Raw genomic sequence first — 16,891 nt, forward strand, 5'->3', positions numbered from 1 at the left:
TACATAATATGAATTGAAACAAATAGTTCAAAGGGAGAAGGAGACATAAAAACAAAATTCAGAGGGGAGAGAATAGGGGGGTTAAAATATCATTTTGAGGGAATTTAAAAATAATCATGTGGAGGGAAATTTTAAACAAAATGGCTCAAGGAGGAAGATTTCAATTTAAAAAAGCACGGTTATAAGAAACTTGGGGGTGGAATTTCAGGTCACCACATTCAGCCGAAATGGAGTGCTAGCAGCCTAAAGGTGGTCATCGATTTACTCCTCATTATCCCGAACACAGTAATGACAACAATGTTCTTCCAGGCCAACCAAAGTGTTGGCTTACTGATGAAAATGAAAGATTGGTCCTGGGAAAGCACAGGACGTTTGAAAAAAACATTTTTGATGTGGTTGGTGGCAATGCCAGTAATTATTGCCCATCCCTAATTGCCCTTGAGAAGAATGTGGTGAGCAGCTTCCTTAACAACTAAGTGGCTTGCTAGGCTATTTCAGAAGTCAGATAGGGGTCAACCACTTTGCTGAGAGTCTGGAGTCATATACGGCCAGACCAGGCATTCAGTAGATTTCCTTCCCTAAAGGACATTAGCAAAGCAGATGGGTTTTTAATGGCAGGTAGCTTCATGATCACCATGACTGATAATAACTTCTAATTCCAGATTTATTTCATTAACTGAATTTAACTTCCCCAACTGCCATGTTGGGATTTAAACTGATGTCTCTGGATTATTAGCCCAGGCCTCTTGATTACTAGTCCAGTAACAAATCACTATGCTACCATTCCTGATAGTTTGAAAAGATAATGAGCAGACTAGTGCTGTCAAATAGCAAGCAACAAGCCCAGGACTCTGCTAGATAACATGGTGGAGCAGGAGTTAAATGGTGCAATCGGAATGGGAAGTCAAAGAACGTGGCTGGAAGCTGGAAAAGCGTCCAGAGAATACCAAGGCACAGAACCAAAGGCTGAGAATGCCAAAGAGCAGGGGAGCTGAGAGACAGGAATGGGGAGTTGCCAAAGCACCACCAGAGATGGGAGGCCTGCAACAAAAATCAGACAGGTTAATGCTTACATTAGAGATATTGTCATTATAAATATTAACCATAAACTCTTTCAGTTGTGGACAGTGTCATTAAAACCTGTACAAAAACAAACCATGCAGTGTGTGAACAAGCAAGAGTTTTTAACTAATGTGTAGATCTGATTATTCCTCGCAAAAAAAATGAAAGTATTTATTTTGTGGATTAGTTAAAACATAGTACATTTTTTTTAAACAACAAGGAGACGTCACTGGTTAGAAAAAACTACTTACCTGGTGCAAATGTGAAAATTGGATTCAGAAGATACTTTCCACTGCATTAGCTTTTGGAGTGGAGGATTCAGCTAATCCTTACCTGTTGAAACTGCTATTCAGTGGTGCTCGCCCTCAACCAGTGACTCAAAACTTCAATATTATCTTCTAAGAAAATTAACACCTCCTCTCCCCCATCATGTTAAAAGGTTTGTAATCTGTGTAACAGACATCAGTCATGGCCATTGTCATGCTGACTTGTTCCTTTCCTCACACTGTATCTTGAAAACAAACTAGATGCTGCATATTAGTCTGAATCCATTTTCATTGTAATATGATGAAATGTGTAATTTTCTGAAGTACACTTTCCTTATTAGTAGAGTGAAGAGGAGTTCAGTAACATCACAAAACACAGGATTAAGATTAAATCAAACCTCAAAGGGTAACAAAGCATTGATCCAGCAACTTCCACGTTGCCATTTCATGCACACATTCAGCTTTATTTCTTTTAACACCCCTGAGGCTATCACCAATGAATATCAGAAAACCTATGTAACATTACAAGTGAAGTTTTGTCCACGAGAACAGGAAAGAAATTGAAGGAAAATATTTTCAATTTTTTTATTATGTTGAAGCTTCAAAATTGTTTTACATAGGCCCAGGTAAACACAAAATTTATGTGAGCTGTTCTTTAATGATACAAATCTAAACATTTCAGTGTAAAATACTTCTTTGTGCAATCACCTGACTGCCCCTGTCAAATGTTTATTTACAGATGTGACAACTTTACGGTTTTATGAATTACGTGGCAAGACACAAATGGAACAAATGAGTAAAAAAAAATAAGGTAATCACAGAACCCTTGTCCAAAATATGAGACAAAAAAAATGGGGCTTCCATCAATCCTTAATACAGAGTTACTTAAATGTGTTTCCAATATAGGTTAGAACTAAAATCCCACAGATCAGTGCAATTCAACACAAATGTTACATACAAAGAACAGCTTCTGTTTACACAGTGGGAAAAATCCAAGATCATTGTCTACTACAATTCCACTAGAAGATTTCCTCCAAATATGAAAACTGGAATCAGATACTTTACTGAACCGAAGTGTCCCTTGTCAACCTGTCGCATGTTTTTTAATTACAGCATGTCTGAATTAAAAAAAACAGAATAGCTTTGCAGAATTTATTGTCTGACTAAACTGTAATGTGACAAACTCAGCCACTGAAACCTACCCGGCAAACAAAAAAACACAAATTCACTTTATTCTTCTACCCTGTGTCCTTCACCATTACTTATCTATCATTTCAATCAAGTGTTTATCAAAGTTACTTACATAATGAACACCAACAGCAACTGCACAATCTGCTTTCCATGCTTAAATGTATTTTCTTTTTGTCTGTGATATACAGTTGTCCCAGTAAACTTACACCAAAATGGATTTGCTTAATAGAAATTGTTTTAAAAAATGTAGTTATGTGCAGTTTTCCCTTAGATGTCTGCAATAAATAACATTTTTACAAATGCTCTCCTGTACTGTGATTCAATAGCACAGCAGTGAAGTATTTTTTGCATTCCCTACCAAGACTGAAATGTAAACACAGAATCCAGGAATATCATAAATTGCAACTCTTGTATATTTTTTTCAAATTATTAGCATACTATTGATTTCTAATTATTGCTCCAGCACCACTGTAACATGCAAGTAATAATGAATCAACTGCCCACAGTGGTATTATTCCATATGACCTTTGTAGAATAAAAATAACTGGAGACTTCAGGGATGGTTATAAATGCATCCACATTTACACATTTCTTTCCTCCCCTTCACAGTTACCAAAATCGCAGTATCACATATATCAAAAACATTCAGTCCTCTGTTAACATATTTGCATTAATACTTTGACATTCTTAAAAACTGATAGTTATTCAAACAACAATCAATTGCCATCAGCGTATGCCTAAAATGGAAATAACATTTCTGTGGTCATTTACCATTTTAAATTTTATTTCCATAATCGTATTCACAAATATGGCTAATGATTTAAAAACGTAATAAATCAAACTGACAGCATGGAAGACAAGTGTAACCCCCATCCACTGGTACAGGACCCATCACTGACTTCATATGCAGAGATGACAGGGCACATGTTTTAATATTCTTATGCTGTTGCCCCAACAAAAACTGAGGCTGTTGAGTGGCTTTAAACTAAAGCCATATCAAAAGGGGGAAAAAAGACTAAAGAATAAACAAGTGCAGTTCTTATATCTTTTATACACAAGTTCCTTGATGTGTAGGAGGGAGTTGTTTTCTGTTCCTAAGTGCTGAGGTCTTCTCTTTGCACTCACTTGGTTTTTGTTGAGAAATATCTATAAGAGCACTGGCTATGGCAAGACCTGCAGATACAAAAATGAAAAATGATTTACTTGGAGCTCCATTAGGCTTTACTACATGTTGGTTGCTTCTCTGCACAACACCACAGTAAAAAGACCATTCACTCCAACTTAGATATAGTGTATTCAATATGGCAATGCTGTTTGATTTCCATTAAATCAGGTTGCTATAGAAGATCATTTTTCAAAATGTCACATAAATCATCTTATGAAATTCATTTATTGTGTTCTCCAGTCCAGTACTGTTCCTAGCTATCAAAGCAATACAATTAAGTGAGGAACAATTCATTACTCAAAACCTGAGGTCTAAAGGAATTTCATTAACTACGTCAAGATGATTCACAGAAGCACTGGTCAAATAAAATTTAAATGAAGATCGAGTTTAAACCTTCTGTATAAATACAGTGCTTCAAATGTTCATTACAGTGTGTACATTCTTTCAGGGCTTGAATTTCATATGGATCTGAAGGAACCTCATTCTATAAACTCATTCGGAATGCTTTGAAGTATTTTAGTATCTACTTTTCAGACAGGCCATAGAGATTTTTTAAATACAGAAATGAATGCAAGGCCGCAGAGATTGGTTATTTGAAGAAATGTCACATGGGTAACAAAATACTTCACCAAAATTAGTATCAGGGCTATCTCTCCGCATGTAATACTGCTTAAGATATGTCTGAAAATATTTTTTTAAAGAGCAAGTTAGACATTTGAACGAATGTCATGCAACACCATATTTTCAATACAGTTCTTTTCCTCTCATGAATACTGTACTAGCAAAATAATTCCTCCTGGCTTTCATGTATATACATGAAGAATTAGTAGTATGCTATACTTGTATGTCATTCAAAAATTCCAATCAATCCCACAGGACTCTTGTTTAATTACATAAAGTAGTTCTGATTAACTGATTTCTTCCCTAATACAAGTATGCAAATCAGTGTTCAATACAAATGCTTTTTAATACTCAATAGGTTCATAAAACCTTTTGCAAATACAGCTATGAAAATCTGTATTTCTATTTTCTTCAAACTATAATTAAAACCATTCAGTCTGACTGGTCTATATCGATCTCTATGCTGCACATAACCCTCCTCCCACCTACTTCAACTCACCCTAACAACATATCCTTCTATTCTTTCCTTGCTCATATACTTGTAGTTAGCTAGTTTCCCCTTAAATACATTTATGCTATTTGCCTCAGTCACATCACGTTCCATATTCTAACCACTCTCAGTAAAGAACATACAAATTGGGAGCAGGAGGAGGCTCACCATTCAATAAGATCATAGCTGATCTATTTTAATCTCATATCCCTGCCTAACCCCTATAACCTTTTACCCCCTTACTTACCAAGGGTCTATCTACCTCTGCCCTAAAGATATTCAAGGACTCTGCCTCAACCAGCTTTTGAGGAAGAGAATTCCAAAGTCTCACAACCCTCTGTGAGAAAAAAAATTTCCTCATCTCTGTCCAAAATGGGTGAGCCCTTATTTTGAAACAGTTCTAGATTCTCCCACAAGAGGAAATATCCTTTCCACATTCACCCTGTCAATTCCCCTCAGGGTCTCATATGTTTCAATCAAGTCAACTCTTACTCTTCTAAACTCTAGTGGATACAATACTAGCCTGTTCAGCCTTTCCTCATAAGATAACCCACCCAGTCCAGGTATTAATCTAGTAAACCTTCTCTGGACTGCTTCTAATGCATTTACATCTTTCCTTAAATATGGCGAGCAATATTGTACACAGTACTCCAGATGTGGTCTCACCAATGCCATGTATAACTGAAGCATAATCTCCCTACTTTTGTATTCAATTCCCCTCGCAATAAATGATAACATTCTATTGGCTTTACTAATTACTTGCTGCATCTGCATACTAACCTTTTGCGATTCATGCACTCGGATACTCAGATCCCTCTGCATCTCAGAGCTCTGCAATCTCTCGCCATTTAGATAATATGCCTCTTTATTATTTGTCTTGCAAAAAGGAAAACCTCACATGTTCCTACATTATACTCCATTTGACAGGTCTTTGCCCACTCACCAAACCTATCTATATCCTTTTGTAGCCTCCTTACATCCTCTTCACAACTTATTTTCCTACCTACCTTTGTGTCATCAGCAAATTTAGCAACCATACCATTGGTCCCATCATCCAAATCATTTATATAAATTGTAAAGAGTTGAGGCCCCAGCACTGATCCCTGTGACACACCACTTGTTACATCCTACCAACCAGAAAATGAGCCATTTTTGCCTATTCTTTGTCTCCTGTTAGCTAGCCAATCTTCTATCCATGCCAATATGTTACCCCTCTACACCATGAGCTTTTATTTTCCACAATAACCTTTGATGAGGTACCTTATCAAATACCTTCTGAAAATCTAAGTACAGTACATCCATCGGTTCTCCTTTGTCCAAAGCACGTGTTACTTCTTCAGAGAACTCCAACAAGTTGGTTAAACATGATTTCCCTTTCAGAAAGCCATGTTGACTCTGCCTGATTATCTTGAATTTATCTAAATGCCCTGTTATAATGTCTTTAATAATAGCTTCTGACACCTTCCCTATGACAGATGTTAAGCTAATTTGCATATAGTTTTTTGCTTTCTGTCTCCCTCCCTTTTTGAATAAAGGATTCACACTAGCTGTTTTCCAATCTGATGGAACCGTCCCCAAACCTAGTGAATTTTGGAAAATTAAAACCAATGCATCAACTATCTCACTTCTTTTAAGACCATAGGATGAAATCTATCAGGGCCTGGAGACTTGTCAACCCACAGTTTCAACAATTTTCTAAGTCCCACGTCCCTGTTGATTGTGATTTTCTTGAGTTCCTCCCTCCCGATTCCTGATTTTTACAGCTATTTCTAGGATGTTACTTGTATCCTCTACAGTGAAGACTGATGCAAAACTCCTACTGAATTCACCTGTCATCTCCTTATTTTCCATTATGAATTCCCCAGACTTACTTTCTATAGGACCAATGCTCACTTTGTTAACTCTTTTCCTTTTAAAATATCTATAGAAACTCTTACTGTCTGTCTTGATATTCCTCGCTGGCTTTCTCTCATACTCTAATTTTACCTACCTCATTAATCTTTTAGTTATTATTTGTTGTTTTATATATTCTGTCCAAACTTCTGACCTGCCACCCATCTTTGTACAATTATATGCTTTTTCTTTAAGTCTGATACTATCTTTAACCTTTTTAGTTAACCATGGATGGTGGATCTGCCCCTTGGAATTTTTCTTTCTTGTTGGAATGTATCTATTCTGTGTATTCTGAAATATCCCATTAAATGTCTGTCACTGGATCTCTATTGACCTATCCCTTAACCTAAATTACCAGTTCACTTTCACTAGCTCTGCTTTCATGCCCTCATAATTGCCCTTATTTAAGTTTAAAATACTATTGTTAGACCCAGTCTTCTCTCCCTCAAACGCAATGCAAAATTCAATCATATTTTGATCACTGCCACCTAGGGATGCCTTCACTATGAGATCATTAATTAATTCTATCTCATTGCACAATACCAGGTCTAGTATAGACTGTTCCCTGGTTGGCTCCAGAATGTGCTTATCTAAGAAATTATCCCGAAAAAATTCTTTGAATTCATCACCTATGTTACCTTTGCTCATATGGTAGTTCTATATATGTATTAAAATCCCCCATCATCGCTGTACCTTTCTGACAAACTCCCACTATTTCTTCTCTGATACCTCGTCCTACCATGTGATTACTATTAGGGGGCCTGTACACCACTCCCACAAGCGACTTCTTGCCTTTATCATTCCTCATCTCTACCCAAACCGCTTCTATATCCTGCTTTCCTGAACTTAGGCTATCCCTCAAACGGGAACCCACTTCTTCCACAACAGTTTTTGAGCCACGTATTCATCTCTATAATCTTATTTGCCCTATGCCAATTTGCACACGGTTCAGGTAATAATCCTGAGATTATTAACTTTGAGGTTCTTTCTAATTTATTACCAGCTCCTCATACTGACTATGCAGAAGCTCTTTCCTTGTCCTACCCATGTCGTTGGTACCTACATGGACCACAACAACTGGATCTTCCCCCTCCCATTGTAAGTGCCTCCAGTCCTGAGTAGAGGTCCCGAACCCTGCCACCAGGCAGGCAACACAACCTTCTGGACTCATGCTCTTTGCTGCAGAGTGTCAATACCCCTCACTATTTTAAAAGCAAAAAACTGCAGATGCTGGAAATCCAAAACAAAAATAAAAATACCTGGAAAAACTCAGCAGGTCTGGCAGCATCTGCGGAGAGGAACACAGTTAACGTTTCGAGTCCATGTGACTCTTCAACAGAACTAAGTAAAAATAGAAGAGAGGTGAAATATAAGCTGGTCTAAGGTGGGGGGCGGGGGGACAAGTAGAGCTGGATAGAGGGCCAGTGATCGGTGGAGATTGCCAAAATATGTCATAGACAGAAGGACAAAGAGGTGTTGAAGGTGGTGATATTATCTAAGGAATGTGCTAATTAAGGGTAGAAAGCAGGACAAGCAAGGTACAGATATCCCTAGTGGGGGTGGGGTGAAGGAATCGAAATAGGCTAAAAGTAGAGATAAAACAATGGATGGAAATACATTTAAAAATAATGGAAATAGCTGGGAAAAGAAAAATCTATATAAATTATTGGGAAGAAAAGGGGAGAGATCGGAAAGAGGGTGGGGATGGAGGAGAGATGTCATGATATAAAATTGTTGAACTCAATATTCAGTCCGGAAGGCTGTAAAGTGCCTAGTCGGAAGATGAGGTGCTGTTCCTCCAGTTTGCGTTGAGCTTCACTGGAACAATGCAGCAAGCCAAGGATGGACATGTGGGCATAAAAGCAGGGTGGAGTGTTGAAATGGCAAGCGACAGGGAGGTCTGGGTAATGCTTACAGACAGACCGAAGGTGTTCTGCAAAGGGGTTACCCAGTCTGCGTTTGGTCTCTCCAATGTAGAGGAAACCGCACTGGGAGCAACGAATGTAGTAGACTAAATTGAGGGAAGTGCAAGTGAAATGCTGCTTCACTTGAAAGGAGTGTTTGGGCCCTTGGACGGTGAGGAGAGGGGAAGTAAAGGGGCAGGTGTTGCACCTTCTACAGTTGCATGGGAAGGTGTTGTGGGAGGGGGTTGAGGTGTAGGGGGTGATGGAGGAGTGGTCCAGGGTGTCCCAGAGGGAACGATCCCTGCGGAATGCCGCCGGGGGGGTGAAGGGAAGATGTGTTTGGTGGTGGCATCATGCTGGAGTTGACGGAAATGGCGGAGGATGATCCTTTGAATGCGGAGGCTGGTGGGGTGATAAGTGAGGACAAGGGGGACCCTATCATGTTTCTTGGAGGGAGAGGAAGGTGTGAGGGCGGATGCGCGAGAGATGGGCCAGATACGGTTGAGGGCCCTATCAACCACCGTGGGTGGAAAACCTCGGTTAAGGAAGAAGAAAGACATGTCAGAGGAACCGTTTTTGAAAGTGGCATCATCAGAACAGATGCGACGGAGGCGAAGGAACTGAGAGAATGGGATGGAGTCCTTACAGGAAGCGGGGTGTGAGGAGCTGTGGTCGAGGTAGCTGTGGGAGTTGGTAGGCTTGTAATGGATATTGGTGGACAGTCTATCACCAGAAATTGAGATAGAGAGGTCAAGGAAGGGAAGGGAACAGCTTCCTGTACCATGGTGCCATGGCCAGGCTGCTCATCTACCTTGCAGACCTTGCTTTTGTTCATGCAGGTTTTGAGCACTTCAAATCTGTTTGACAATTGCAAAGTCTAAGGCTCATCCCCTACTGTCTTGCTTAGTCCCTTTACCTGCCTCACTCATGGTCACATCCTCCTGTCCCTCACTGCTGACTAAAACAGGCGAGTCTATTCTAAGAGGTGTGACCGTCCTTCTGAAACAAAGTGTCCAGGTATTTCTCCCCCTCCCTTATATTGTGCAGTGTCTGCAGTTTGGCTTTCAGATCAATAATCCTGATTCAAAATTCCTCTAGCTACTTACACTTTCTGCAGACATGTTTGTCCTGGATCGCCTTGGCTTCCTAAAGCCCCCACATTCCACAGTTGCAACATGACACCTGAACTTTAATTATTACTTATGTTATTTAGTTAATCTAACTACTTTCTTAATTAATTTAGAGTAATTCCTATGTATGCTACAATTCACTGTGCTTATTAAATACTAGTGCCACTGACAACTAAATGTTTCTTAACTACACAGGTATGTGTTTTAGGTGTTCACTTTAATTATTTAATTTTATTTTAAAGTTTTAGTTCTATTTTATTTATAGATCTACCTTAACTCTTGTGTCCTGAGCTGGCTATTAACACACTGTCCCTAACACTAAGCTCTTACTGGTCAATCAAATTACAAAAGTACAGAGCCTGTACTATTTTAAACCTTAACCACTTACTAGCTACTCACTAAACAGCTAGCTTCTTCTCCAAACAAGCAAACTGCTTCTTTGCTGTGATGTCACTATTTGTTTTCTTGCATTGTTTTCAATCTCCCTAACTGCCTCTCCACTCGCACTGTTTTTAATCTCCCAACTGCCTCTCTACTCATGCTCTTTTCAATTTCCTGACCTCCTCTCTGGTGGGCTATTTTCAATCTCCTGAAATTTCAGCTGAATTCATTATTAGATTTATTAATAACTATCTTATGTTTATGATCCCTGGTTTTGAATCTCCCACAAGGTGAAAACATTTTCTCAACACTTACCCTATCAAACCCCTTCTTCATAACTTTGCAGACGTCCATAAGGTTACGCCTCAGTCTTCACTTTTCCAGAGAACTTCAAGGCATCCTTGCTCATCTGAAGGCAACCTAGTTTTACTACCACATATATGTCCAAGCTTTCAATACATATTGGCCAAATTGTTTGAACCACAATTTTTAGATCATTTTTATTCTAACTTATTTACCAATTACAATCATTTCAAAACATGCACAAGTCAAAGTGGGAACCAAGTCTAATCTGTGGTTTTTGCCTTTTGCTAACTCTACAGCTCAAGTTTCAAATTATGCTACCAGTAAACTACGGCCCAATGCTTCTAGTCTCCAGATCGTCGGAGATCAGACATACGACTGAAGATGCACGTCAGGACCCTGTGAAAGTCCTGAAGCACTGACCTAGGTGGGAAGTGCCCTGGAAGTTTCAACTTCTGATGGGCAGCTTCCCTGCTCCGCTGCACCCTCCGTGAATGTCTCCAACTCAAAGATTACCTGAATAGTTACCCAGGAAATGCTAGATAGAAAAAAACCTACTCTAACTCCAGGATAACTACAGAACTGATGTCTCCAATTATTCACACCGAACCCCCTACTGCCCACCTTGATCCCGTGACTACCACCTCACCTACCTGCCACCACAACTCCCTTACCCGTGCCCACTTCTCCACCTCACCCACCGCCATCTCAGCCCTAACCCCTACACCATTTATCCACTTCACTCACCTGCCACCTCATTCACCCGCGTTACCCACTGTCACCATACCCACTTACCTCAGCCACCTACCCACCCTATCAATTCACTCGTTCATTCACTGACCTATTCACCAACATTTAAACTGGACCTTTAAACTTAATTTACAGCAGCTACAGCCATAAAAAGGGGGCGTGTTATGTCCTCCCCTGAATCTATTGTGATTCAAAGTAGGTCCCAGAGGGATGCTGTGTTCCACATTTCAAGGAAAGCCGGGATTGGAAAGTCCTGTAAGAAATACGGAGCAGCGTTGTGCCAGGACAATGTTCGCACAAAGCGGCCATCTGACGATGACTGCCACTCTTCGGAAGGTCTGGGCTCACATTTCAAATAACTATCTGATAGATCAACCTTTAGATAACTGTAGTACTCGCCATGCTTCTATCAATGCAGTATTTAGGGTAAGTGTTCAGAATTGGATTTTTCTTAGAGTGGGTTTTAATGCTTGCTATAGTTTCAAATGAAAAAAAGTTACTAAATCAGGTATCAGCTGATGATATTCTCCTATTCTTTACAATATAAATATACATCTACTGATAAAATACAAGGTCAAAAGTATTAGTCTAGTGGCTAAATCCAGGCTGAGCAAAATATAGAATTTTCCTTTGAAAACTTCTACTCCTCACTTGAATGGCATTGAAACATGAGAGGGAAAGAGAACAAGGCTCTAGATCTGTCCCACTAGAAATTTTCAGACTGGCTCACAATGGTGCTAAGGTTTCTTGTTCCTGCAACATATTCTGTGCAGCTACTGAGTCAATCGAAAGAGAATGTTGCCGTCCACAGAGTTATAAATTCCAAAACTCACTGTGTTGTAGTAATAAAACGAGATAAGGCATGATAATGGTAGTTTTAAATAGACTTCTATTTATATGACCCTGCCTGACTTGATGAGTATTTCTATCATTTTCAGTTTATATTTCAGATTTCCAGCATCCACAGTATTTTACCTTTTGTATTTATATGGTGGCTTTTGCATCCTCAGCATGTCATAAAGCATTTCACAGCCAATATAAAGTGCTTTTGATGGTTAGTTACTGTCACTATTTCGGTAAACATGGCAGTCAATTGTGTATGTCCAAGTCCGGCAAATAATAGATGCCATAAAAGTGCAGTTAAAACTTTTTTTTGGTGCTGCTTGTTTAAATATATTTTATTAATGTGACAGAACTGTATTCAGTTAAAAGATCAACTTTCATGTGTGGTGCAAACTGGGTGGACAGTGGGCGCGTCTGCCTGGTGTCAGTGCTGAGAGACCCAAATTCGTTTGATGGTCATTCAAATCACATGGGCAAGCTGCTGTCTGCGAGTAGCACTGATTGGCTGCTCATCAGTTTGAAGGCTGGGTTTTCCTCAGCTTTAATGTCTTTTTAAACCAAAACATGCATACAATCTTAAAAAAGAAAAATAATTGGTTTGAATTTCTGTGATACATGGACCTCACAAGAACTCCCCGGTTCAATGGTGCAGCAATGGAGGGCCTGACGTCTTCCCCACATGTAGCAGATTGAGGCCCATGTCGATGATGCAGCAGGCCTGGAAGGAGGTAGCTGTAAACATCAGAAACATTATCCCCAGGACACGAGCATGGTGCCAGAAATTCAATGACTGTACCCAGACAGCAAAGCAAAGAATGATTTTTTTTTATTCATTAGGATACATACCTTTCCGAACTATATCTCCCTGCTCCACCCACCAGCACACCAAACATTTCCTCTGTTTCATATGGTTCTCAGGTGATCTCAAAACCAACTATCCTTCTCATCATAATTACACAGTCGTCTGCTGCCGCTTCCTCAGAACATGCATAATCGGCATTCTACTTTAAAAACCTGGTAATAACTGAGAAATATTTACTCTTCTGCTAACTACTTTCACATTGGAACCACTTGTTTGCACATGACTGTTTCCCCAGCTTGTTCACAACTTCTCCCACTCAGCATGTGCACTATACGAAGCTGCCCCACACCTCTTCACAACCTTTTATAGAAAACAAAAAGCAAAATGCTGCAGATGCTGGAAATCTGAAATAAAAATAGAAAATGATAGAAACACTTGACAAGTTAGGCAGAATCTGTTCTTCTTATAACCCTTCATTAAAGCCGCTCTTATGCTTCTGACGAAACTTAACCTTTTCCTTTCTTCACAGATGCAATTTGATCTTCTGAGCATTTGCAGCTTTCTTCTGTGTTTATAAGAACCACACACCAACGTACTCCACTCTTCTTGTAGGACAAGCACAATACAGGGAGAGCAAGGCTTCATGTAAGCCCTTGCTTAGACGGCAAATGTACCGTTGGAAGTCATGGCCAGGTACAGCAGAATGTTGACGATGGCAGTGCTGAAAGTCAAGTACAGTAGGGAGTCTGGCTATCTCTCCCGTTTCCATTTATCTTTCCTCAAGCGATCATACATGCAGGCAACCTGTTGCTCCATTGTGCTGCCACTCGTCATCTACTGCATAACATTCCCATTTGTTGCTGATGCTCATATCTCTCCCATTTTCCCAGGTCCATCTGCCTCAGTGTGAAATCCCAGCCACAGTCCCACAGTTTTTACAAAGCGTCAACATCTGATATTCAGCTAAACAGTCAAGTACAAAGAACAGCTAAAGAAAATGAAGGCTGCGATTAGTTCAGTTAAAAGGGTAATGGAAAACTGAATTGTAGACAATTGTGAAGCTTTCTGAGTGATGTCGAGATCAGGGAACTGTCAAAAACTGTACTGGGTCATTGAAGGATGCTCAAGGAAAGGCTACAAAAAATTCATTGAATTGAATGATGATGTTAATAATAAAACTAGTAATATCAGCATATTCTTGTAGATATGGTAGAATTAAGAACTTGAATGTAGACCACCCAATCAGCTGCTTTCCTCCCTTCCAGTAGCCCAATAGGCTAACCATTCTCCCAAGCCCCCTAGTGCCTTAGCTCTAAAAATATCCATCTCCAGTTTCCCTCCTATTGTTCGTAATGCCCTCTCTGAGCTCACCATGTCCAGGAGACCCTCCTTCTGCTCTCTGACCCTATAACCCCCCCAACTGCTGACCACCCAACTTACCTTCCTGGCTCCCACATTAGTTAATCTTGATAGGCTCTGTCCCTCTCTCCTTCATCACCCCCTCTTCAAAAACAAAATCCTTGACCACTCTTGTCCTTACAAACTACTGCCATGTCTCCAACCTTCCTTTCCTCTCCAAAGGCCTTGAATGTATTTTTGCAGTGCCCATCTTTTCCAGAACTTCATGTTTGAATCCCTCCAATCAGGTTTTTGCCTGGTCACAGTACCAAAACAGGTCTTACCAAAGTCACAAATAATATCTTACATGACTGTGACAAAGGTAAACTAACCCTCCTCATTCCCAACTTGTATACAACATTGGACATGGTTCACTGCACCATCCTCCTCCAACACATCTCTCTGATATGATTCCTCCTTTGCTCCGGCAGGTCAGCAGACATGCTCTGGCTGGATAAACACCTCTTTACTGTCGTCCAGCTGGTTGGTAATGTACTCTCCTGGTTCCATTCATATCTACATTATTGTAGCCAGAGAATCACCTGAAATGACTTCTCTTCCTGCTCCCACATTGCTATCTCTGGTATTCCCCCAGGATCTATCCTTGGGTCCCTTTTATTTCTCATCTACATTCTGCCCCTCTGTGACATCATTGGAAGCACAATGTCAGTTTCCACATGAATGTTGACGATATCAAACTCTATGTCACCACCACTTCTCTTAACCTCCCTGCTGACTCTAAATTGTTAATCTGCTTGTCCAAAATCCAAACCTGAATGAGCGGAAATTTCCTCCAACTAAATATTGGGAAGACTGAAGCTTCCAGCTTTAATTCCTGCCACAAACTCTATTCCCTAGCCACTGACTCCATCCATCTCCTTGGCAAATGTCTGAGGCTGAACCAGATTGTTGGTGTTATATTTGACCCAGAGATGAGCTTCCAACCACATACCCACTGTTATGTATTTGTTGGGTTGCGGTAAATCTTATTTATTTCAGAACAATGTAGAGATGGCTCTGGCTTTAAATCTTTACTTACAATACTTTAAAACATCTCAGAACTTACATGAGTTTCAACACACACTTTGTCTTTGCTGGATCCCAGATCCTTTCCGTAACATTCCTAGTCTGGTGTCAGAAATTAATCTCTCGCTCCACCCATAGGTTTAAGTAATCAAGCAAGTGCACAAGGATAAGTTATCAGACCAGCAGAATCAAATTCAGATGAAACAAACCAATGAATACTTCATCTTTTCTCCTTTTTAACTAAAGGCCTTATTTTAAATTAAATCATCCTGAACACCATAGATATCAAGTCATTTCCTAGAGGCCAACTTAACTGCTCTCTCCAAATACAAAAATAGTCTTTGAGATATGAAGGTCTCTTCGATCCTCAATAGATTTACAAATCTGATATTGTGGTTGTGTGCGATTAATTTGGTAAGGCGGATGATCAACATTGCTCATAGGAGAAGCAAACGTATTCTCATAATCACTGTACTCAAAAGATTCTGGTCTGCTCACTATCAAGTGTCTTGTGTTCCACTTGGTGTCGTTGTACAAAAGATAAGCATTGGTACCAAGCAACTGCTTGATCTACTTTGCACCTGATGGAGATGTTGTAAGTTTGTGGTCACGATCTGGCCATATGATTCGAACCCAATCTCCAACCACTGCTGTTCCTGTGTATTGGTGGTGGAGGGAGTGAATGTTTGTGGATATGGTGCCAATCAAGTGGGCAGCTTTGTCCTGGACGGTGTCAAGCTGAATGAGTGTTGTGGGAGCTGCACTCATTCAGGCACGTGGGGAGTATTCCATCATACTCCTGACTTGTGCCTTGTAGATGGTGGACAGGCTTTGGGGAGTCAGGAGATGAGTTATTTGTCGTTCCTAGCCTCTGACTTGTTCTTGTACCCACAGTATTTATATGGCTAGTCCAGTTCAGTTTCTGGTCAATGGTAACCCCCAGGATGTTGATATTGGGGGATTCAGTGATGGTAATGCCATTGAACATCAAGAGGCGATGGTTGGGTTCTCTCTTGTTGGAGATGGTCATTGTCTGACACTAGTGTGGCACTAATGTTACTTGCCACTTGGCAGCCCAAACCTGGATATTGTCCAGGTCTTGGTGCATTTGGACATGGACTTCTTCATATCTGAGGAGCTGTGAATGGTGCTGAACATTGTGCAATCATCAGTGAACATCTCCACTTCTGTCCTTATGATGAAAGGAAGGTCATTGATGAAGCAGCTAAAGATGGTTGGGCCAAGGACACTACCCTGAGGAACTCCCACACTGAGATGAGATGACTGACCTCCAACAACCACAACCATCTTCCTTTGTGCTAGGTATGACTCAAACCAGTGGAGAGTTTTCCCCTGATTCCCATTGACTCCAGTTTTTCTAGGGCTCCTTGTTGTCCTAAGGTCAAATGCGGCCTTGATGTCGAGGACAGTCACTCTCACCTCACTTTGGGAGTTCAGCTCTTTTGTCCATGTTTGAACCAAGGTTGTAATGAGGTTAGGAGCTGAATGGCCCTGGCAGAACCCAAACTGGGCATCAGTGAGCAGGTTATTGCTAAGCAAGTGCCACCTTTTGATGACCCCTTCCATTACTTTACTGATGATGGAGAATAGACTGATGGGGCGGTAATTAGCCGTGTTGGATTTGTCCTGCTTTTTGTGTACAGGA

At 40.3% G+C, this 16,891-nt stretch overlaps 1 protein-coding gene across 4 annotated transcripts in view; it reads right to left on the reverse strand.

Annotated features, from left to right (window-relative positions):
• Positions 1-1,899: 1,899 nt before the first annotated feature.
• Positions 1,900-16,891, reverse strand: part of atrnl1b (attractin-like 1b) — a 1,047,255-nt gene continuing 1,032,263 nt past the window's right edge. For all 4 annotated transcript variants that reach the window (XM_078564667.1, XM_078564670.1, XM_078564669.1 and 1 more), the window contains one exon: positions 1,900-3,692. In XM_078564667.1, the coding sequence (XP_078420793.1) occupies positions 3,568-3,692 (125 nt within the window). In that variant the 3' untranslated portion in view covers positions 1,900-3,567. The remainder of the gene's footprint in view (positions 3,693-16,891) is intronic.

Source organism: Cetorhinus maximus, chromosome 20, assembly GCF_964194155.1.
Source record: "Cetorhinus maximus chromosome 20, sCetMax3.hap1.1, whole genome shotgun sequence".
Lineage (NCBI taxonomy): Eukaryota > Metazoa > Chordata > Chondrichthyes > Lamniformes > Cetorhinidae > Cetorhinus > Cetorhinus maximus.